At 39.1% G+C, this 24737-nt stretch overlaps 1 protein-coding gene across 1 annotated transcript in view; it reads right to left on the minus strand.

The window, feature by feature from the left end:
* The window catches only part of GFRA1 (GDNF family receptor alpha 1), a 132141-nt gene that overhangs the window by 2307 nt on the left and 105097 nt on the right, over positions 1-24737 (minus strand). The window contains exons 7-8 of the mRNA XM_009087163.4: positions 22286-22464; positions 321-377 (exon numbers count right to left, since the gene is read on the minus strand). Coding sequence (XP_009085411.1) covers positions 321-377; positions 22286-22464 — 236 coding nt within the window. The remainder of the gene's footprint in view (positions 1-320; positions 378-22285; positions 22465-24737) is intronic.

Below are 24737 nucleotides of genomic sequence, written 5' to 3' on the forward strand. Positions count from 1 at the left end.
ATTTCTGGGTAACAATAAATAAAATTTAATCCATGGGTGCAGATTATTAAATAAATATCCTTGCTAGGTGCAATGGTGTTTACTATGGGATCTGCCAGAACATGTACCATACAGGCACTGAAATATCAAATCAGCAGAGAACACTTTGAGCCCAGCTCTGAACTTCTAAGTGAGATCATTCTTTAATGTATTACAATATCCAAACACAACAGAACTGACAAGACAGGTGTGAGGTAGCCCATGAAAATCTTGTCAGACTTGGAATGTCTTTTCTCATGGGGAGGCACCTGCGCTGTGAAATATCCAAGATCCACACTTACCTCATTAAGACAGAGCTCTGTATCTACAGATTCATTGGATTTTCGCTTCTTCTGTGCCTATAAAAAAATACAAATTTTATTCTCTGTACAATTTATACTTCCAGCAGCTCAAAGCACTTAGATAAATTTGCATCAGTTGTCATAATCCTGTAATTTTGACGGCGATTTGCACTTTATTAGCAAATAAACTCCAAATGTAACTGCATGTTTTCCAATAACATCCACATTTTCATTTGAATTAACAGCAAAATTTCCAACAGTCAACTAAGGGTACTTAGTAATTATAATGATGAGTCCCATCAGCTGCAGAGAACATGTTATCTCTTCTATGGCCCCTTAAAAATGCTGCTGGACATTCATGAGAAGAAATAAAATATGACAGTTAATAATTACCATAGTACCACTGCATATTAACAAATAATCTATGATATACCTCAGTTTTAGCAAAATAATCAACACAGGAGTGTTTTATCCTTAATGATTCTTGCAATTTTCCCAAATATTATGATAAAAATGTAAATATTATTTTAATATATGCCATGGTTGCCTGAGAATCTCTTCTACAAAGCTGCAAAAAGAACACTGACTCAAGCAAGAAGCATTTCAGGTGACATCATCCAAAATGGAAGCAGCAGCCTGCACTCTGTCCAGCAGCAGGAGGTGTTTAGTATTTCCACTCCTCAAGTGCACAAGTCTGGGCTGAGTGTTTTCTGCTTTTCTGCAAGGGCAGTGCTAATCCCCACAGTCTGGAAGGTGCTCTCAATAAACAGGGCTGGGGCTGACTTGAGTACTTCAGCGATTCTCAGCATCAGCTCTTCCTTTGCGTATTCCAGAAACAAACCAAGCACCCTTTCAGAGGAGGTAACTGAGCTGAAGTAAATCAGTTCTTGTAAGAGAAGATCTGGGTTTACAAAACTACTGACTGCTCTGGACACACCTGGTGCTTCCACCTGGAAGTTTTGTTGGACCTGCAACTTCTTTCCCGCAAGAAATGAAGATCTGAATCTCAGAGTGCTGCATTCATTTTGCACTGCACACTCTCACTGGTTTAGGCAGTGATGGCCTGGACTAAAGCAGATGTGAGAAGTGCTGAGCAGTCTGATTTTATGCCCTCAAAAATTCAGTTCCACATACTGATATTTATTCCAAATCTGAGAGCCACTGGTTCTGCCAACGGATACAAAATAGTCTTTGACCCAATTACTGATTTTAGAATTCAAATGAAGGAACTGAACTTCTCATTAGGAAACACATCCTCTGCTTTTGATGATCCATGAACATATTACAGACAACTGAAAAAGTGAAACAGCTGGGATTTAAGAGAAAGACAGCTCAGCTATAGTAATAACACACACTGAATATATTTTGATAGTTTTTGTATATATGACAAAATAATAGCTCAATTTACTAATAAACATCCTCCGTAAAATTTCCTTCTAAAATACCCTCTTTACTAATTAGTAGCATTAAAGTGGTTATGGTAAGCATAAATTTACCTGTCTAAATGGAAAAAGAAATGCCTGGAAGTAAATTTACAACAAAAAGAAGCATCACAGTGAAGCCTTCATGCCGTGTTTGTAGTTGATAGGAAATTTCTTCTAAAGGCAACTGGGTATCTCTCAGCTCCTAAATGGCTGCCTTCAAGGAGACAGGTAAAGAAGGATAAACTAGATTTAAATCCTGATTTTCTTGTGTCCATAACACACACACTACCTTGAATTAGAATGTGAGGCTTCAGATAAAGCCTCTGGATCAGAGGTTCAGATCCTGAAGGTGCAGGCTGTAAGGATCATAGAAGCCTCTTATTTCTGTTTGTCACTTATTGCTGGCTTTCCTATTCCTACATGTGTTCATTTGAAACACTGTTTACACTTGCTGTGGGTTGAAAGCACTGTGCTAACTACAGGTCTACACCTGGTAGCTGGTCTCAACACCAAAGTCACAATTTATATGCCTTTTGTACTGTGTTTATCAAATGAGTAAAAGAAAAACATCATTATTTTGCCTGTATGTAGTAAAGCCTTCCTTTACTTCATTCAGCCTGAAAACAACAGAGTGCAGCAGCTAAAACGTATTTACCTCTGAGAACACCCTTTTAAGGGTAAAATCAACAGCTAAAAAAAAAATCACCATAAAAAAACCCTTTTCAATCATTTTGATAAACACTGTCAGGTTTTCATTGGGAAGGTGATACTTCTCTGCATCCATATACTTATTGTAGACATTGTAACATCAACAACACTTATCCACATGTATCCCCTATTAAAACGTCCTCCTCTCTTAGCACTGAAAAGCAATTTTAATAATCAGGCAGGCTTTTTCCTTATCAAAACAGAAAGGACAGTATCTTCTATTTAAAAATACCACAAAAATGCAACCTTTTACTGGGAGGAAGGCAAACAGAAAGAAAAAACTGTCATTCTGAGGATGAGATGAGACATTATGTGCCAAGCTTCAAATTGGAAGAGTACATTTTTAGTGTTGAGTTATAAACCTGTGAGAATGGGTTATAATGGAAATACTGGCATAGGCTGCACTACTGGAATACAACAGAGCACCACTAAATCACAAATAATGGGATAAAAAACCCAAACCTACATGTTGAAGAAAGTGCTTTAGTGAATGTCCTTTACTTAAAACCAAAGGGGAAAATTCTTCCTGTCTTGGGCAGAAATAGCTCCACACCAAGCATAACTCTGTGCTACAGTGAGTGAACACCTTATCAGAGATTAAAAATAAAATCAGAGCTCAGAGGTTATGCTGATAGCCCTGGTGGAAATAGACCCAGACTGGGAGATGTGCATTTGAAGTACAGAGGATACCCTCTGCTGTCAGGTATTTCTTTTCTAACATCTTCCATTATCCTAAAAATTTAAACAAGAGAAATGAGTGTCCATCACATCCAGCTGCAGACAATTCGGGAATAACTGCACCATCAGTTAATTTGGGAATTGAGAGTTGTTCATGCTGTAAGATGCCAAAGTTTCACTGCCAATCCCATCTCAGGTATCCAGGCTGCCTACCAAGCAGGAAAGAAGGTGTTTTCAAGTGTTCTGGAAACACCTAACTCCACAGGAGTAAGAGAGCACACACAAATGGCTAAGTTGTCTGTATTCAAATTTGTATTCTTTTAATATTTTAATATAAAGCTGTTTATCTGGTGATAAAAAGCTTTATATAAAATAAATCTATGGGAACTCCATCATTAAATAAAAAACCAAACAGGACTGGGCTGATAATAATAATTATTTTAAAAACAGTGAAGGAAAATCAGCTTAAAATAAGTGGCTAAAAAAGATGTATGAGTTCTCTTCTACTGAGGAAAAATAGCATTTGCTAATGACTTACTTAATGACACTGAGCTGTGACATATCTCAGTCTGTAAAACAAAGTTACATAAATGGGCTGACACTTACTCCAGCTTTGCAGGGAATTGTAATTCATTAATGTGAGCTACTCTGGCAAAGCTGCACCCATACAGCCAACAGGCTTGACCTCACTTAAGCTTTTATGTTTTCTAAAAATGAATATCTCTTTTCTCCTCACTGTAGCAGCACAAGCAATAGATGGTATTCAGAGATAATTGTATTTAAGCACCTCCTGATGAGCTTCAGTATCGTGTCTGCTAGTCACATATAAGCCTTGTTTTGGTCTCAAAACCCTTTAGTTTTCAATATCAGAAATAAAATATTGGACTTGGTCAGGGACCAACAGCATGTCCAGAAAAAAAAAAATCTCATTATGAGAAGCAGAATTCTCCTTCTTCCTTTCCTAGAAAGAGAGTTAAATCAGGATCAGCAGATGACCTAGTGGTTTTCTGAAAAGAGAAAGGAATATTGCTTATAGAGGTGGTTCTCCTTCAGAAGACTCTGTGGACCTCCATGTTTCCTTCTGATCCTAGATGAGTTTAATTGCATGTCCCTAATTAGTCTTCTCTTGCCCTGCACCTAATAATTACCATAAGATCCTTCTAAAACAACTCCCTTCTTTCCATCCCCCAAATCCCTCTGGATCCATCCTCTCCAGACACTACAGCCCTGAATTTATGCCCAGAAATGCAATCTTGCAATTATGCATCCAGCTTTTGCAAATCCCAGCACTGCAGGGTGAATAAAAGCATTAAACACTGCAGCAGGGTCTCACCAGGAGTCAGCACACACACCCAGCAGTATTTTTATATGTTCACTACAGCATCAATTTCTGTTCCCCAAAGCAAGGAAAAGTTCTGACTGGGGATGTCTCTAACTGGAGGTGAGCTTTAGTGTGAGGGAGGGAAGGGAAGGAGAAGGATGTACAGGGAGCTGAATGCAAAGCCCTGAGTGAGCACCCAAATTCAGAACCCAGCCCCTTCCTTTAGCTACCCACTCTGAGCTTTATGGAACATATTGCTTGGACAGGGAGAGGCAACAGAAGCATCATTAGGGCAGATATCTGCTAGGTAGGCTGTTTATACAGCTGATTTTAATGAGTGAGCCCCTGTCCTCTCCTGAGATCCTGGTTAGTTATGCCCATATTAACAAGCCTTTCTGAAGAAGAGGGACAAATCTCCCAGAATGCATCCTTCAAATGACCACACTTCTAAAGCAGCTGTAACAAATGAGTGTTTGTTCTTTTTGTTCTTCTCCTGTGTTGATTAGAGAGATTTACTATGCAACTAACCTGCTTTCCCCAACAGCAGGACACAAACAATAAGCAGAGAAGCATACAGACTGTAAAAATGCAATCAGTTTAACTCTTCTGTGCTCACTAAGTGGATGCTGCATCTATCACAACTGACTACAGTATTTTCTTATTAGCACAGGAGTACTCTGCCACACTGGAGTATAATTACTTTCAACAGGGAAGATAAGAAAAGTGTGGGTCAGAGACACAGGCTACTGAAATAAAGATCCAATTCAGCAAGGGTAATTCTGAAACCCATACCATCCAGCCAGAGTGCAGAGCTATTTAAGCTATAAAAACAAGCAGCTCTGCACTGTCCTATAACAAAGCAGACAGATCTTTTTTCTGCTTTGGTTAGTTTTTTTTTCCTCTCTGCTGAATCAACCCTCAAGATACAAGCTCGGGGCATGAAATTATCAGTTGTCATTCTGCATAAAAGCACTACAGTTCTGTCATGACACTTTGTGGAGAGGAGAAAGTATCTTCCAGAAACAAGCATCATGAAGACATTACTGGCACTATGCTCCAAAGCTACACAGATAATACCCAGCACAGAAAGAAGCAAATCACAAGATTTTCAGCTGAGACACATTAAATAAAGAAAACCAAGCATCCTCTGGTGCCCAAATATGCACTGGGAAAACACACACTGAGGGGATTTTTAAAGCATTCCCCTTATCCCTCAACATTAATAAATTCTTGCTGGATTTGAGGACTTAAACATGAGAAATGAGAAACAGAGAGCAACCTTAAAGTGGGGCAGTTTGTTTTCTGGCCAGGAAAGAGAAGGTCTACAGGAATCCTCTGGAAGAGGGGCTGGAACAAAGGTAGGTCCTTGCTGTGGTAAAGCCAGCTCTGCAGCTCTGCACTCACCAGGGAGGGAGAACCACCCAGTCCCCCTGGACAGGGCCAGGTGGGCTGGGAACAGAAGAGTGGATAAAGTCTGATATGGATAGAGGGAAAACTCCCTTCAGCTTCTTCCATTTTTAAATTCTTAGAAAATTTGATTGAAGGGGGAAAAATTGGAAGTAATCCTCCCAAAATGGGCTGAAAAGAGTGTGGAAGGAAGGAAAGATGACCTGTATTATATTAATTATTGCTAGACCATTCCCAGATCCTTATGTTAATAAACATGAGACCTCATTAAGCTCCATCTCTCACTGCACTTATTTGGCTGGGATAACACTTCACTGAAATTGCCTAACAGCAATCTTAAAGGTTTTATAAAAAACAGATCCTATCAGAAACACCAAACTGATCAAACAGCTTACAAGGACCAGACATAGAGATCTTCAAATATTTATTTCAAGCAATTAGTTTCCCAGTGAGCACAGCACAAAATATGACACCCAGCCAAGACAAGTGAGCTGACTTACCTTTCATGGCAGTACAGTAACTTGCTAACAATTTTGTTTTCGTGTTCAGTCATTCATTTAGCTGAGTAAAATGAATTTCTATAGTCCCAGATTCTTCCTTCCTATTTTTAGGGGATATTATGCAATTCTCCTAATATGGTCTTTTTATGGATTTGCTGCAAGCAAATATTTTTGCATTAAGAAAGGCAGAGGAGGAAACAGAATACTAAAAAGCAGAGACTGAGTAAGTTTTATTAGGTTAATATCTCAACATCTCAGGCTGCCTAGGTTGTTGGGTTTTTTCTCTAGTTATAAAGCTAAACATCCATGTAATCCAAAGTTGAGTTGTTTTGGATTTTATTACTAAAATGCATTTCTCAAGTGATTCACCACAGAGATCAACCCAGTGCCATGGACAGCAGGTACAAGTAGCATCTGGCTGCTGCACACTGAACAGCACCTGAAGAAAAACAGCAGGAACACAAAGCCACTGCAGTCCCAGTTGGAAGAGGGGAATTTTGAGGGAAGGTAATTGAAGCACTAGAGATCCCACAACACTTCTCCAGGCTGGAGTGTGTGGCCCCATGTGTCTGAATACCAGAAAAAAGTTGTTCAGCTTGGCAGCAGGTGCCTCTTGGATTAGCCATGGTGCCCTGGAGTGTGGTGAGAGCAACCTTGAGCAGCTGTCAGCCAGGGCTACTGCAGGACCACAGCAGCTCAGGCAGAGCAGCACAGCCCTGCCCTGTGCTCGTGAGCCTTGGGAAGAGGCACCAAACCCACGCAGGGCAGAAACACCTCCAGGTGTGCCTGGGCAAGGGCTCCAGGGCAGGCAGAATTCCCTGTGCCTGCTGCTTGCTGGAGAGCTTCCCTCTCTGCAATCAGCCAGCAGGACAGGGTGCAGCCAGGGCTCTGCTGAGGGAGCCTCCCCAGCCAGCAGCAGAGCTGCAGGAGGGCAGCTCAGCAGAGATGCTCAGCCATGGCTCGGCCTTTCAGTCTCCCAGCTGGGAGCTGTGGGAGGTGAAGGGATGGAGCAAACAAGGTCAGGCACTGCCTCTGTGCCCTGGCAGGAGCAGGGCTGCTGCTCTGGGGTTCTGCAGCTGGAAGGGAAGATCAAGCAAGCTTGCCTGAACAGCAGGCTGAGCCTCAGCACGTCAGGAAGCTTCCCTTCGTGCCATGCCAACCTTGAGCAGCCGGCATTACTGCTGCTTTTCTGAGCACTGCCCTCACTCATAAATTTTAAAAGGGAAGGCAATGGAACAACCATGAGCATCTGCTTTTTGTCAAGAGCCTCAGAATGTTCAGGACTTTCTTTGAACAATGCGTGTATGCACGTGTGCATTGTGAGCACTGGCGTGGTTCCACGGAGACAAAAAACACAGAAAACCTTAAAAGGGTGAGAACACTTCAGGTAAAAAGTGACTCTTTCTGCAATTACAGAGAGGCAAAGGCTACAATAAAGTAACAGTGAAGTAGCCTTGCACAAAAAGGTAAAGGAAACCAATTATCTGTGCAGTTTGCACATTTCAAGCCCAACACATCAATTCCCACAGTTGTGTGGTGATGTACCCAAGCCCCACTCAATCATGGCATGATTCAGAGGGTAGTTCTTTTCTTTTAAAATGATCCACTCTTGAACAGCTGTGATTTGGATTAATTAGCGAATTTCTCATTTTTGGCACAATCTGCTCTCCAGAAGTGCCACTGAAATAAAAAATTAAAGCATTCACTCCCTTCTCTAATCTTGTAGCTGAATTTTGCAGGTGCACAGATGCATCCTTAGAACTGGCAGGGCTGCAATTGTAGTGAACTTGCTGCAGTACTTGTCTCGGTTCCTTTCTAGCACTGACAATACCATTTAGAATATTATTATAGAAAACTTTTTTTTAAAATAGTGGAATCAAATCTAGCAAGGTGAGCATTAAAAAGAAAAACAGGTTATGGTGTATTGTGGCTTTGATAGGCAGCTATTCCTCAAGAATTTAGCTAGAGCCACACACATGATGTGAAAATTTTCACCCAAATAATTAATGTTTTAGATCTTTTTTAATATGAAATGTAAGACAACTTCAACTTTAAGCATAGCTGCTAGCAATGTCTATGACAACCTATTTTTATTTTCATTAGAATAAAAGTCTTTAGATGTCTGTAGAAAGGTGTTCAAATTCACTACTATCATTCCTGTTTAATAATTCTGGATGCATTTTAATTTCTAAAAAAAAAAGTGAATTAGTATCATACAATTTGGATTACTGGCATTTTATTTTCTAAGACAAGCATATTTTTCAACAGATTTAAGTCATGACTGAAAAAGAAAATCCAATTGGTCTCATTCACAGATCTCCATTAGCTAAGCTAGACCTTGGTTTGTCCTGTCAGCTTCCTAAATGTTATTAAAAGGCCCCTGCAAAATGGATCTTAAAACTCAATACTTGTGAAAGACTTTGATGTAGCACCCAACATTCATTCTCCCCTTGCTGAAGTGAGTGAGGGAAAGAAAAATCACCCCTTCTCAGAAATACTATCAGTGAAACCCTGACAGTAATTCTCTTTAATGGGTTATTCTACAGTGGACCATCCTTTAATGGATGGTATTAGAGTGGCCTTCCTCATATCCCTGATTTACACATGAATGATGCTCTCACAAACAGCCACACTGTAATTAATGAAGCTATTCAAAAAAACACAGAAACTCCTGTAAGAGATCTCTGCAGAATCATGGCATTATTTGAAAAGTGCCTTATTTTTACTGCCCTGATCCCACCAGGCCAACAGGAATTTCTCCACTTGCCAGGCAGAACCAACTGGAAATCAAAAGCAATGTCCTAATATCATCTGCATATACATGGCCTGAAATTTGAGAAGTAAGAAGCATGGAGAATTTTTTTCCATCAATGAAAAAAATTTTTATACACAAAAAAAAGTACTGTGAATGTTAGATGCTTAACAATTATAACCCTACTAAAATAAAACCGTGCCTATAATGACCAGATTATGCAAATGATTACCAGATTATGCAAAATTATATTCACAGGATATAATCCTTCTTTGTTTCATCCCACAAGTTCTTCACAGATGGACAGAAGGCTCAAATTTATGTTACATTTAATAAACTGGAAAATAGATGAATGCTAATAATGTCAGTAATGCAGATCAACATCACTTTGGGTGTGTATTTTGAAATGTTTCCATACTAAGATGGCAGTAGCTTTAGACTCTTAGTTGTGACTAGTCTGCCTACTTTTTGAAGAATTATATTGTGGTAGACTGGATAGATCAGGGGATTATTAATGGGACATACTAACTTAAATTCCAAGGTAGCTTGTTTAATCCAGCTCAGGTCAATACTGACAACTATTCTGTAGCAGTTTTGAAATGAGGAGGTGGTTCTGAAGCACTTCTTCTCTAAACAGGACAGGTTCAATGCACAAAAGTGGCACTAATTTGCACCTCAGGCAGAGCACCTCATCAGAGACTGGGGAATTAATGGGGTATAGGTTTGTAATGTCACAAAGCATGCAGGATGTTTTCCTATGCCCTCCACTTGCTTTTCTGTGAGATGAGCTGCTGTGTTAAAAAGGGACAGTCCCACTCCAGCCTCAAGTTTTTCTAAATCTACTGCAAACACTACAAGAAAAATCCTGATGGTGCCTTGTGCTACCAAATTTTAATATCTTTTGGTGGAACTCAAGAGAGAGATTATAAGATTTCACCTAGAAAAACATCTTAGGAATGCCATCTGAAGAGAATCTTGACTGATGATGGTTGGCAGCAAATATTTCCCTGGATGTAGAATGGTTTTATTAATAGCTCTGGACTGAGCTGAAGCAAGTAGAAAACAGACCAAGTGAAGGGTGTTTTTTGTGATCTACCTACTCAGATGCATCTAATCCCTCACTAGCATTTGTCTTCCTAGCAAGTTTAAGAGTCAATACATTGCCATCAAGTATCCAGAGAGGAAGCATTAAGAAAAAGTACAACTGTGTGTGTGCCAATAGCAGCACTCTGGGCTCTTATGCTACTCCTACCTACAGATGAGAGGGTGGAAGGTCACAAGGATAACAGCACTGCTAGAAAGAAGGGATGGGTGTGATGCAGACAGTACCTCCTGTATATTAACAAATGCTATCGTATCTGGACACCAGCGCAGATACTGCACTACTGAGCTGTCCCAGTCAGAAGGGAATTAAAGGGGCTGAAATGCCACCTTCAGTGGCCAAGACAGGCCAAGCCTCTCCAGTGACTGAGAGCAGCATCCTCAGAAGGGATTTGGGAGATCACTGTGCTGCTCCATTCAGTGACTGCCACTGCTGAGATGCTGAGCACAGATGAAGGGAGCTGCACTGCAGCAGCTCTGCACAGAACAAAGGGCAGCAGATGATGAAGGAGGGCCTGCAGAGCACATATGAGCAGATGTGTCTGGCTGGCATGGAGACGATGTGGAGCTGAAGCTTTGCCATTTGCTCTCTCTAAATGGCCATGAAACACCAGGGGCCAGTCCCCTGTAACAGGGACATAAGCCAGCCCAACTGGCATTTTAGGGGCTGTCCCTGTGACATGGACCCACTTCAGCTCCCAGAGAGCAGAGCTCTCTCTCTCTCTCACTGAGGGCCCTTCCCAAAGAGCTGCACTGGTACTAAATATAACAAGAGCCACCAGCCTGAAGGTGAAAAGCCTCTGCCTAATTAATTATTCCTAAGTATTCTCATTAAGCTGTTCTCTGGGTATAGACAGACTGTGTTTTTTATCTAAACCTGTTTAGTTGTGCCTATAACAATCTGAATTTCTTCTCTGCATATGTCTGTGACTGAGTCTTTAGGAATAATCAGGAAATCCTAATCAAAATTAACACGGGCTGGGCGAACTCTTGATGAGAGCAGGATTCTGCAAACAGTTGCATTAATTTCTCAAAGTTCAAAACCAATACGAAAAAAGGGATAATTATTTTCCACTGTGTTTGCATTTGGATTCTGAAACCGTATACAAGCAGCTAGGTCCCTGCAGGAAGAGACCCCTAAATTCACCCTGAGGACCAGACAAGGGCAGTGCATATGTGACTGAGGTGTGCAGAACAGCAACACAGAAATCACTACAGACCAGGCAAGATACATGCAACTGTTAATGCACCACTTTTCCCACTGAAGGCAAGCCTTTGTAAAAACCATACTGAACACCATTCATCAGAACAGTTCTGATCAAACCATCTTTTTTACATCTGTGCAGGCACAAATTTAGGAAGGGGTTTTCACAGATCCTGGTAACTGCTTTGCTTTGGTCTGTGTACACCTGATTTATATACCCATTTATCCAACTCTCTGCACAAATTAGGTACTCAGGGCTGCAGGTAGCTTTTTAGAGCCTGCCTGGTACATGCCTTACCTGCCACACACATGAAAAATTCAAATGCACACATTTCAAATCTGAGGATGAATTCAGAAGACCCAATTGTTTAGGGTCATGTGGTAATGTGTAACTTGACTTGAATCAGAGGTTTCTTGAGGCTTCTGAAAATGTCAGTCTGGAAAACTAAAGCACCATGTAATGCAGTATTTAATAAATTACTACCTGAATACCTAATTCTGTTTTAAGAAAGACATGATGGAGGATAATCCTATAATTCTTTAGGAAACATGCTGAGTGAACCTGTGGAAAAAATTCTCTGTTATGCACATCAGTCTGTTTACCTGTGACTCATAAACAGAGCCAAACATGCAGGAGGATTTAACCTGAGGTGGGATTATTGGGCCAAGTTCACTGATTGGGAACAGGATTTGCTGTGAAACAGTCAGGCTCTCCTCCAAAGTACTGACTAAAATAAACATTTTGAACTCCCATTGAGGCAAGGAGCTCAAATGGGTGATGGAGTCTCATGTTCTGGAACTCAACAGCAAATTGAAAAATGCTGTAGAGGAGATGGTTTGATGAATAAAAATCAGTTATTCAGGTAAGACAGCTGATTAGGAGTCATGGGCATAAAACTACGAGATAAAGGGTGTGATTTATTCCCAGTACTTGATTACTAATGTACAGTGAAGACTGTAAGTAAAATGAGCAGAAAGGGTAAAAGCAGAACAAAAATTTCTCTTCAGCTGTTTTGTGGTTGTTAATTTTTTTCATTAAGAGTATAGATTAGCCAATTTTGTTAAAAGATTGTGTTTAATTTTCTGTCCTATAAACTTGGTTTGATTACTTGAAAAATTAATGAATGCTATGGAAAAGGTTCCAAATTTTAGCTCTTCAACATTGTACTATTTCTGCAGCTATGTTGTCTCGTCAGCAATGTATGGGTTAGAATGATTACTTATTATTGCACTCTAATTTCCACTGGGCTTTTCTATATTTCATTTGCTGGTAGAAACACAGAATAAACTATTCCTAAAAAGTCTTCTTTATTATTCCTGAAATTATTTTGATCAGATCTGCCACATGGCAACTGAGAGTCTGGGTGGTTTATTTTTAAAGAATGCTAAGTCTCTGGGTTACACAGAAATATCAAAGAATGGTGTGCATACATGTAAGGGGTAATGGATAATTACAATGTACACTTAAGGATAATTGCAATATACACACAACTGTGGAGTTATTCCCTTTTTACAAGTGTATAAACAAAAGCAGAATTTGATTAGGTCATGTGATTGCCTCTTTAAAATCAAATTACTTTGTATGCATAAACATACTTCAGGTACTTGGGTTTGCTGTTGGCAGAGGAAGGCAATGCATCCTCCTTAATCAAGGACAAGGAAGCAGGGTTGATTCAGGCATTTCACCCAAATCAAAATGCAGACTTACTCCAGTCTCAGTTGCACCCCAGTAGGGCTACAACCCCCCTGTGCCCTTCTCCACGGTGCCTTCTAGGGCAGCCCAGCCCAGCATGGAGACCACCCCAGGATTATACAGGCTCAACGCCCTTCCAGCTCAGTCTGGTGCCGATTTTGGTGGGGTTTTTTTCCCTGAATCTGCATTTAGCCATTTTATCATGAGAGGAAATACAGAAAAATAAAATAAATAATTTTCATAGCAGATTAAGTCTATGAGGCAGTTGAGTGTCCAAACATTACAGAATGGATCTTCAAGAAGAAAAGGATAAAACAACCCAAACCACAAGGAAATAAAAAAAACAAACAAAAACTACACAAAGATGAAAACAACAAACAAACAAACAAAAAACAGACAGGAAAAGGTTCTACTGAAGACTAATGGCTAACTGGAAGTGAGGTTTCAGATGTTTCAGGTGTAGGCATGACAGTGAGCAGAAGACCATGAACTCCAATCAACATTTTTCTAAAGGATTACAAAAAATATAATCAACCACTTGTACTAAAAAAGAGCCCAGGTTTGTTGTGCTCTAAGAAACAGATAGCTCATCCATGGAAACAACGTGCTGATCATTAAGAGAGTGTCCAGTAGTGTCTGCAAGACTTCAAGAGCCACCAAGGGTGAGAGCAAATGAAAAAATTACAGCACAATGTGAATGTCATTCCCATCTGTGAGCTCTTCTCTGCCCACTCATGTACCCAGGGAGTCACAGAAATCCCAGGGAACAACACTTTCAGGAAAAAACTCTGGGGCAGGCAACCCCACACCCTGACACCAGGATCTAGGAATATTTCTCCCACCTCTGGGGATTTCAAGGAACCAGAGACAAGGCAAACCCCTTGACCCTGCACCAGGACTGTGCACAACTCATCAGGTCCCTCTGTTAGTGAGCCTTCCCCTCCAGGGAATGAGGAGGTTGTACAACAAATTGCTGCCCTGCTCCCCTAAATTCTCACCCCTTCTGCACCATCCCCCTCCAAGAGAGAGAAGGCAGGTAATTCATAAAACTCTATCCATCTGTGACTAAAATGCTCCATTACCCAGAATTATTCAGCCTCCACACTGTCATTTGTCCTAAGCCATGATATTACAAAACAGAATTGTCAATACCACTTCAACAAAGCGTTTAAAAGTACATTTCAATTATAGAAGTCTTGTGAAATCCTTTTGCTTACCTAGGAAAGAACAATTCTTTGCAAAAAATGGCAGAACTGATAAAGATTTTATTTGTTAAATTTTGATCAATTCTGGCAACTGCAGAGCTATTTTCATACCTTAGCAAGAAACATCTCTCTATTGACAACTGTATTCATTATCTCATGTATTTATATCTGATAAAGCCTTTTACTTTGGTTTTCCTCATGAATCTTTGTGGATACATTTTTTGAGGATAACCTAATGCATTAACATTGTTTATAATAGTAAAGTATTTACTGTTTCTGAGGCACTCAAATACATGATGTGGTTTTCAGAACAAGCAGATGCTGTAAGGTGATAGCTGCACCGAAGTTAACAGCAATTAATTGGGTTTTTAAGGCCAAGACTACCTTCTCATTATGAGTTTCTGGAGTAACTAGCATGATGAGATTTTGGGGTATAATAAGGACTCCTTGAAAGCTATTTCTGATTTAAAAAAACAAAAAAAGAATTCAAGATTTCAAGGCTTCTACTCTTGATTTCTGTTCCATTAAAAACCTGGTGGAAAAATCACTTTTGCCTGTTCTTGCTTGGGAACAGGGTCAGCCTGCTGGCATAACCAGAGCTTCTTTCACTCCAGCAAGTAGAGATGGGAGCAGAGCCATGACTAAAACCTAATATTTGCTAATAGCAAACAATATGTCTTAAACAAAGCACTTTGTCAGGTGCCATAAAGGCACAATATATTCTGAACTCTACTTCCAAAGACAATATGATTAAACATGTACCATCACAATGCAATGACCTGGAATTTTTATTGGTAGTAGTTATGCCTTTAATTTATAATACTGTACTCCTTTTCATGGCTGTTTTTTGCAGACTACAGTGAGCTATCTGTTTTCAAAGGGAAATACATGATGGACTAGGTATTTGGTTGAGAACCAGAGTTGGCTGACATTAGGAATACCTTCAATATGGTGAAGAACCACATAAAGCAATAACAAGGGCTGTGAATAGTTTGATTTGGCTTATCTGATGAGATACAATTTTCTGATGCTGGTTTATTCTAGCACTTTGTATTTCTGTTGTATTCTTCTAAGAGGATACTCTGAAACACAGAAACAACTGTAGCTTAGGGGAACACTGCAAATGCAAATCTGGTTTTACTAGCAATAATTTGTAAAATTCTTTCTGAGGGTAAAAACTATAATCTCTCCAAAAAAATTTCAATTTTCTGTAAAAGTGTGCAGTGCATTTTCATAAAGCTGTATTTTTTTAAGTCGTTAAATTGGTTTTTAGTAACCTCATACTCATTTTCAATTGAACAATTATTAAACTATAAAACAAAATTGCACAATTCCTAAAACTGTAGTCTGGAGTTTTACAGTCTGCTATAAAGTGCTGTATTATTATAATACACTAAAGACGCTCAGACTATTAAAACTTTTTTTTTTAAATGAACCATAAAATATTTTATCATTGATGAAATAATTCTGAAGTATTATGCTCTTCAGCAGTATACATGCACAATATTTTGGTCTCATGAAAAGCATGCTAATCAAAAACCCACAATTTAAACTGTGATTCTAATATGCAATATAAAACATGTCACCGTCTTTCAGGAAGAGGAGTTTATTACACCCAACTTCAAGCATTAAAAATCAGAGTATTGATCATTAAATACAAGGTCCAGTCTTACAGAGAGATCTCCATGCCAAAGAGACTGCGTGTTAAGCACTGGTGACAACAACAGAGATGTGATTACTTTCCTGTTGTAAAGTTTTAGCCATTATTTCACTCCACAAATCATAACTGATCTTGTAAGGGGGCCTGATGTTCAACTCAGAAGTTCAACCAAGCCTGGTAAATGAGAACAATCTTTTCCTGACTACTGATGGCTGATGTTCTCATAGCAGCACTGACAGTGACATGATGTGAATGAGCTATCAGGTTTGATCCTTGGCCACATCCTCACACTGCTCCTCTGTTCAAAAGAGAGGCAAAGGACTCCCTGCACTTAGACATTCATCAGCTGAATCATATCTTTAACTTCAGCAGGATTTCAACAAACTTGAAAACAACTTATCTTGTGTGGTCCTGCAATTCTTTGGCAAAGAAGGTGAAAAGCTCAGTCTAGCTCTGAGTGGGAGCACCCACACGACCATACCATGAACACACACACGTGTGTGTGCGCACATTTCTCACTGTCATATCTTCTAAAAAAATCTCTTTGCCCTGGATTTTGCTCCTGGGAAGCTGAGAAGCCTGAGAGAAAAATGAAAACAATAATTCACTGATTTGCTTCTCCTGTGTTTTGCTGCTTTGGAATGGTTTGGACATTGTTTCATTGGTTTCTGCTGTGAATTGTTTTGACTTAATGACCAATCATTGCCAAGCTATGTCAATGCTCTGGAAAGAGTAATGAGTTTTCTTTAGTATCTTTCTAGCCTTCTGTCTATATCCTTTCTGTATTCTTTATTATAATTTAGTGAAATTTAGTTTAGTATTCTTTAATATAATATAGACCATAAAATAATGAATTAGCTTTCTAAGAACGTGGAGTCAGATGCATCATTCCTTCCTGCCATGGGAAACACATTCCTTCCAAATACAACACATGCTCCCTGCAAACCAGCCTGTGGCACTGGGATCCACTGTCAGCACAGCAAGGCAGCTGGGCTGGGGCTGCTCTCCTGCCAGGAAACACCAGGGTTTCCACACAGACTGAAAACCCCAACATGTCCCCACTATGGTCCCCTCATCTCCTCTGGATCTGGCAAGAGTCCCGCAGTAAATGACCACAGGGAATTGTACATCCACACTTTCTGAGGACCCACTCCAGCATGGTGCTACAGAAAACAAGGATTAACCTCCCTGGAACCAGTGTCAATGAAATCAATGGCCAAAGCAATATCTGTTGTGGCAAAACAGAACTTCATTTAGTGCTCCTTGAATTAGAAGTGTAAGATTAAAGATGAAACTTTAAGTTAGCCCTGGCTGTCAGATCTTAATCTGTATACACAAAGCACTCAAGACTTCTTTAGGTACAAGGGACTTGCCTCTAAAGCAAATTAAAGACATTGCTTTTTTAGCAGAAAAGCTGCCAATAAGTGTTCTCTAAATCACTCTTAACAGCAGGCTGACCCCATTATGTCAGCTAATCCTGGAAATACAGGAGGTAGATTTAAATCTTTTCATAGAAAACATTAAGTCCTATTTTTATTTTTTTTTCTCCTTTCTTTTGGTTCTGGCACAGCATTGGGAGTTTTGTATTGTTGTCCATCTTTTGCCCCAGACTGTATCTTTCTGTGTAGTTGGAATGCCCAGAGGAAGAGGTCCAAGCAGGACTTTCCCAAGGGATGGAGCAGGCAAGGCATATTAAAAGTCAGGGCTTGTATATCACAAAAAGTTCACAGGTTGTGTGAGGGATGGGGGAAAGAGGGTGCCAGGAGTATGGGTGAGTTAACAGTGGTGCTCAGGGGATAAAACAAGCTTTGCCTCTACCCCAGGGCTCCATCTCAGCAGCTGTGCCATTCCCTCACCTACACACTGCCTGTGCCTCCTGCTCCTGCTCACCCACCACTCAATTACAGCCCGTGGAGATCCACACCTGCTGTGTCCTGATCCTCAGAATGCTGCACTGGAGCTTTTAACCCTCTCCAAACATCTACATAATGCTTTGAATAATGGTATTTAGCACCTGGGAAGCAACATTAAGCAGTTAGAGAGGGTACTTAACCCACCAGATTAGCAGCTCCCTGCACAGTGCTGAAGGTCTGCACAGACAGATCTACATGGCAAAAGCAGAGCCATTTTCAGTCTCAGTCAGGTTTAAGTCCTGCTCTCCTCAGAGTAATGTGAGCCCTCTCTCCTCTTTTTGTCCTAGGATTCACCATTTTAAATATTTTTTAAATCACAAGTATCGTGTGAATTTGTGGAAGACCAGTTTGCATTATGACCCAGATCTGCTAAAAACTCACTAATCTCACATGCAAATGGAAAGAATTTATATTTTCAAGTATCCAGATTTCTCTTTTCCAATGTTCCCCAGAAAATGCTTGATATTTTTGATTTCTATCTCATAGTTTTTAAATTTTGCTGCTGAGCGCACAACAACATTTACATACTGGACTTGTCTTCAGTCCAAAGGGTCATGTGTCTCAATTATATGTCCATTGCTACATTCTTCAAAAGCACAAACACCTTCATTTCTCTTTGAATGCTGAACATCCAAAGCAAGAGCAAGACATAATAAATATGGGAAAGCAAAAAATAGAGCTAGCTAGCAAGACTTTGATGTATATATTTCCCTAAATGTCCTTAACTATCTTGACTTCTATGATTTTGTCTTTTGCAAAACATCCTTCAAAATATTATAGAAAAACCAGTGTGGAAGTCTGAGTTTTTTATTTATCTCTGCCATGACCCAGGAACAACTGGTCTACTCTATCATTTGAGGTTCATTTCATTATCATCCTTCAGGTCTGTCCATCGCTCCTAAATGCAAAGGCAGCCTTTTTTTGAAGAATACATGCTGTGAGTACACATCCAAACTCATCCTTTTGTCCCTTTGAAATAATCCAACATGATGGTTCAGGCAGTGGGGGTAGAACACGAGACTGGAAGACCAGAACCATTTTTTGACTGGCATACTGAATTCAAGTTATGACTGAAAATGAAGGATTAACATATATGTCAGTTAAATAGAAAACATCAGAGTGAAGCCACCAGAAAAAAAAGATAGGGTTGGCAATTACTTAATAAAATCTGCCTGTATAAGGAAGATGCTGTTGGGATTCATCTTCCTTTGCTCACAATACTTTATGTTATTTTTATATGGTGCTGAGGATTTTTTTGCAAGATGTCAAGCACTTCAAATATACTTAAATTTAGCATTTCATACAAACCTAACTACTATTTACTGTGTTTAGCAAATTCTGTTAGAAGTCAGGTTTGTAAAAAGAGTTTAAAGGATTCTTGAATTAATTAAGCATCTTCCTGGCAAAGATAGAATGGTGATTTAATTGAGGGACAGAAAAAAAGAGTATCTTACACAATCCATGCATATGTAAACATAAAGTAAGCAGATATCAGAAACAAACATTTTGCTGTATCAATGTGAAATAAGACAATACCCCATAACAGGATGAATTGCAAATTCTCATAGCAATGATAAGATCAAATGAAGAACAACTTCTAAGCAGCATCACTAAAATAAACATTATTTTAAATTCCAAATCTTCAACAAGTTTTTGAAGTAAATATTGAGTACAGGTAAACAAAAAAAATCTCATATTTTTTTCAAGCATTCCCCACCTTTCTGATTCCCAGGTTTGCTTGTACTGGAGAACACAGCACAGCAACAAAACCATGGGTGCACTCCTGCTCCTCACACGACCATTCTGAACCAGTCAGAGAGAAATGTATCAAAAATTGCTCAGTCACTGGTGCTCTTGGCAGACTGGGTTAGTGCCCTGTGTTTTACAGCCCGGGAGGTTGGTATTTGCTCATTTCTGTGGCATATTATACTAATCAATCACTTCCTGCTCTTTCTTCCCTTGCTGTATTTCTTTCAATGGCAATTTATACTAATCAATCACTTCCTGCTCTTTCTTCCCTTGCTTTATTTTTTAACCCACTACCTGGAATATGCAGCCCTGTTGCATCTCAATGACCACTTCCTTAGCCCTCCTCTGCCATTTCCTTTTGTGCTCAGACTGATGCTTGTAATTTGACTTTTCACAGCGTTCAGGCTATATTGCCTTTTAGAAACCTTTCTGCTCAGTTGCTAAGCATATAAAAAAGCTTTTGGCTGCACTAGTTCATGTTTTGAAAACACTACAAAGGCATATTTTCATGGGAGGAGAGGCTTGGAATGAATACCCTTCTCCAAGTGCAATACGAATACCAGTTCTTTTATAAAATTTGCATTAGGGTTTAAGTCTCACATGCAAAGTGGCACCATACTGTCCAAAAAACATAGGTTTCCTTTTAAAAAATTGTGGGCTTGTTTTGGCTCTGTTTGTAAGTTACTTTTTGAAAAATGCATTAAAATATTAGAGCTTTGTTCTTTGTGTTTCAGTTCTGACAGAAGGAAGTGGTAGGCACAGAATATTGTGCTTCACAGGAATAAAACTGCTTGGTTCACATAACTTCAGTGACATTTTAGTGCAGACTTTATCTACAGTTTCTACCAAACACCAGAGACCATTTATTTAAAGGAATCTGTTTTCCCTACCAACCTTTATTTCTTGTGCCAAGTACATCGGGGGGTACCCTTGAAGTCATAGCACAGCTTTAAACCAGAGCTGATAAACTCATGTGGGATGTGACTTCAAAATGCCACAGTAACAGAAGGAAGGACAGGGAAGAATTTAAGTCATTTTCAAAACACAAGAACATCTATTCAGGCCTAAGGAACATTTGCAAGTTCAAGTGAATCCAATGGGATTTGTGATCACTTGCCATTTCTTCAGTTCTTTATTTATTATGTGTACTTTGGTAGCATCTGGAGGCCTGACTCTACAGGGGGCTGTACAAACACTGAAGGAAAAAGTGATCTCTCCCATAACACAACTTTTTAATATAACATGAAGTGACTCAATAACACCCCATCAAGGTCTTGTTCTAAATGCAAGATATTCCAAGTCTCAGTCTTTAAAAGGCTGTGTTTCATTCAGCATATTCTATTTGGTTAAATTACCACTGCAAATAGCAATATATGCCTCCAAGTGTCTCTCTTCTCAATAACTTACAAAGCTTAAATAATAATGAATGCACAGATGAGAAAAACAGAATTAAAACAGAAGGACCTAAACTCAGCACCCTCTATCATTAACCTCCTGTACTTTGTGACTCTGTAATGTCCCTCATGTTGATACAGATACAATTTTCCAATGTAAAATAGATGCAGGAACTGGAAAAGGATGAAGGAGAGAGAGAGCGGTGCAAGAAAAATTAAGAAGCAAAACATACTTCTCAGAAATAAAATATTTCTGGTTCAGTGGACATGGAACCATTTAATAATAAGAAAACAAAGTGAATGTTTTTAAAAGGAAGTGAAAAATCAATACTTTAACAGTGAAATCCAGAAATACAGAAAAAATTATCTTAATACCAGCTGAGACCTTAAAGCTTGGACACTTCTATTTGTGTCACATAGCAATTTTCCTTCTGTACAGACAAAAATAAACAGGACAAGCTGATCTATCCCTGCTTGACCTAATTTTGTATTTAAACCACCAGAAGTTTTTACAGCCTGATTCCAATCTGGCCTAAGGTTGTTTTCATTTTACATTTCCTACTGCCTTCTTCCCGCCTTGATTCTGCTGTCTTCTCCTGCCCAAGTCCTTCAGTCTTTCAAAGCCTGTCTTCAGCAAGTGGTGAGCCTCTAAACCCAGAATCAATGATCCACTATCAATAGCCTAAGTGTCAAAGAAAGTCACTGCAGCCATTGGCCAAAATCACATCATGACCTGGACCTCAGTTCAGCAGAGTGCCTGATTCAGAAGTTTTATCTTTGTCCAGCTTCTTCAACGTGTACCTTGCAGCACCATATGTTCTCTAATACCCAGAACTACACAGCCAAAAAACCTTCTTGAGTTTAATACCAATAACATAAGAAAGAAGGCAGCAGGACATGCTAGCTCACATTAAGGGTTCCCTCTGAATTAGGAGTACTCAAGGGATTAATTTAATCTGACATATCCTGGCAGGATTTGGAGAGTGCCACATTCATATTCAAACCTGTGATAAGAAATTAAATACCATCCCCTGTTTCTGAGACAGCAAGGCAATAAAGTCCACTTTGAGATATGCAAGTTCCTGATTAAAATAAGAGTGTCTGACAGCTCACAACATATGCAGCTTGTAACTACACCATGGGAATAAACAGATATTCCAGTTTAGGCAGGCATCTAGTTAGGCAGTGTGAGCCTCCTTGACAGGTACCTATGAAAAACTTTCATTTATGCACAACAAGAAGTATAAAACTCTTACCTGCAGGTTTGCACATGCTGGTGAATCATTGTGGGAGGGTATTTCATTGTTGGTGGTCTCTGCCCCTGTGTTTCTAAGTCTGGAGGATGTTGTAGTTGTGGCTGTAGTGGTCTGTACTGGTAAGATTGGCTGCCAGACATTCACATCAGTGCCATTGCCAAAGGCCTGAATTGCATTTTCTGTGAAAATAAATTACAGGCAATTTTCTATTTCTAAAAAAAAAAAAAAAAAAAGGCAAAAAGCAGAACTGAGTTTTTTTTTAATTGTCGTTATTATTATTATTGTTATTATTAGATTTTTAATGTGTATTTATAGAAACTCAATTTTATGCTGAAAAATGTGTCTTATTTTTGAACCTATCAAAAACACGAACAGAAAATTTGGAGTCACATAATTATTTGGTGTAGCCTCTTCTTTGTAATGTTTCCAGTAATTCTTGACAGGAGCTTTAAGACCAACCATAATCACATTTGTTACCATCCCAAAGACTCAAAAATTTACTTTCAAGATTAAAAATGCAGTTTGAATGTCATGTCCTAATTCAGGCAGGTGAAGTTACAGAGCAAACTAAAAACAGAGAACAGAATAAATATTTATTTCTACAGCTTGTTGGTAGTAAAACTAATATGCCAATAACTACAAAATAGTTTAAACTAAGGCAATCTTTTCCTCACCATTTTCAATCAAAATCTGCATAATTGGGTGAGGGAAACATGGTTAAACTAAAACTTTAGAATATAAAAGTTAAAAAGCTTATCACAGTTTCACAGGATTAAAGAGTGTGTTTATAGCAAGAGTAAATTGGTTGGAGTTTTTTAATAAACAAATAGAAAAACAGTTCTTAATCAGGTCTTTGGGGATTCAACAAGGATTTGGGGATTTCTTATTTCAAATTCTTTGTACAAGAAATCAAACAATTTCACTGGGGACTAATATGTGGAAGTTATTAACACTTCTTCTCAGTGCCATTCCTTGCCTTATAAAATAATTTACATGTAATTTTCTTCTGAAAAAGATGTATTTTATTCTGATATTAGTTCTCAGAACTTCAAGATGCAAAGAGAAGAACTTGTAAAAAGCACCAGAATGAGCTGCATTAATGGAGACAAAGCAGGAAGAGGAATATGATAACTTTTCTTGTGTTTCCATGAATAAGGCAATATAAAAAGCAGTATTTCCTAAAATCACAGTAACTCTTTGTTTCCACTGTTGCAAGAATGGCCACAGAAATGTCTGCAATCCTTCCAGTTTTCGAAGTAACAAGCAGCCTTTACAATTAGTCTTCAATTATTTCATACAATCACACTTGATGATCCTTATGAGTCCCTTCCAACTTGAGTTATTCTATGACAGAATCACAGAATTGTTTGGGTTGAAGGAGCCTTTCAAGGTCTTCCAGTCCAGCCCTGCTGCAATGAGTGACTTCAAACAGATGATTGCTGTAAATGCCCCAAGTAACAGGTTTGTTTTCCATTTTGAAGGGGAAATATACTGAAAAACAGACTAGTAAGAAATTCCTAGTTTCTTCCTACTGTGGAAAAAGAAGTTTTTGTGTTGTATAAAAGTGGGAAGGATTTTAATGACATTTTCTCCAGACAGTGGAAGGCTCACTAATGAAAATAAAAATTTTTTAAAATTCCAATTCTATGTGAAAGACAAAACTTTGTAGAAAATCCAGAAACACCTTTAATTTCTTCCAGAAGAAGACATTATCCTGCAGCTAGGATGACATAATTTGTCTCCCAGTAACCTCCAATGCCTTTGATTTGTCTTCATTAATGCTTTTGTACTGATGGCAAAAGAAAGGACAAGGAATCGCTCTGTCTTTATGTTCCAAAAGGAACCTGCAACACTCTAGAAATTAATGCATTCACAAATGAGTAAAATCTGAGTTACTGCAATAGATATAAATGGCAACTGCCATTAGGCTTGAAGGTCTGATGGCATATTGTTAAATTTTACCCCTCATAAAGTTTGAACTCTTTTCTCTTTTTCTTTTGTTAAATGAACTTGAGTAATTGATTCCTTCTTCCAATGCTTAATAAATAGTGTATCACAGAGCAACTCAGGTGTCTGTGCACAGAACTCCCTGTGCCTTCCCTGCAATGCTGCTCCTTGAGAAGCTACCAGTGGGGATTTTCAGCCCCTCAAGTAAAAATAATGAGCCCTGCCCTAGCATCAGCTCAAGTCTGTAGGGCTGGATGGGCCAGTCTGGATCACTGAACACATTCAGGGTTTTGGAAAAAAGCAATGATCTCTGCTTCTTTGCATAAGCTGATGAAATATGACTTTTAAAACCACTTTTACCCTCAAAACTCCTGCTGGAAGCCTATTTCTTAACTTAAGTCTGATGGTTAAAAATTTTCCATTTCAAGCCTAAATATGTATGGCCAGTATCTTCCTTTTTGATCTCATGCCAACACTGTCCTGCAGGTGAAGTAATCCCTTCCCC

This window comes from Serinus canaria, chromosome 6 (assembly GCF_022539315.1).
Source record: "Serinus canaria isolate serCan28SL12 chromosome 6, serCan2020, whole genome shotgun sequence".
In the NCBI taxonomy this organism is placed as follows: domain Eukaryota; kingdom Metazoa; phylum Chordata; class Aves; order Passeriformes; family Fringillidae; genus Serinus; species Serinus canaria.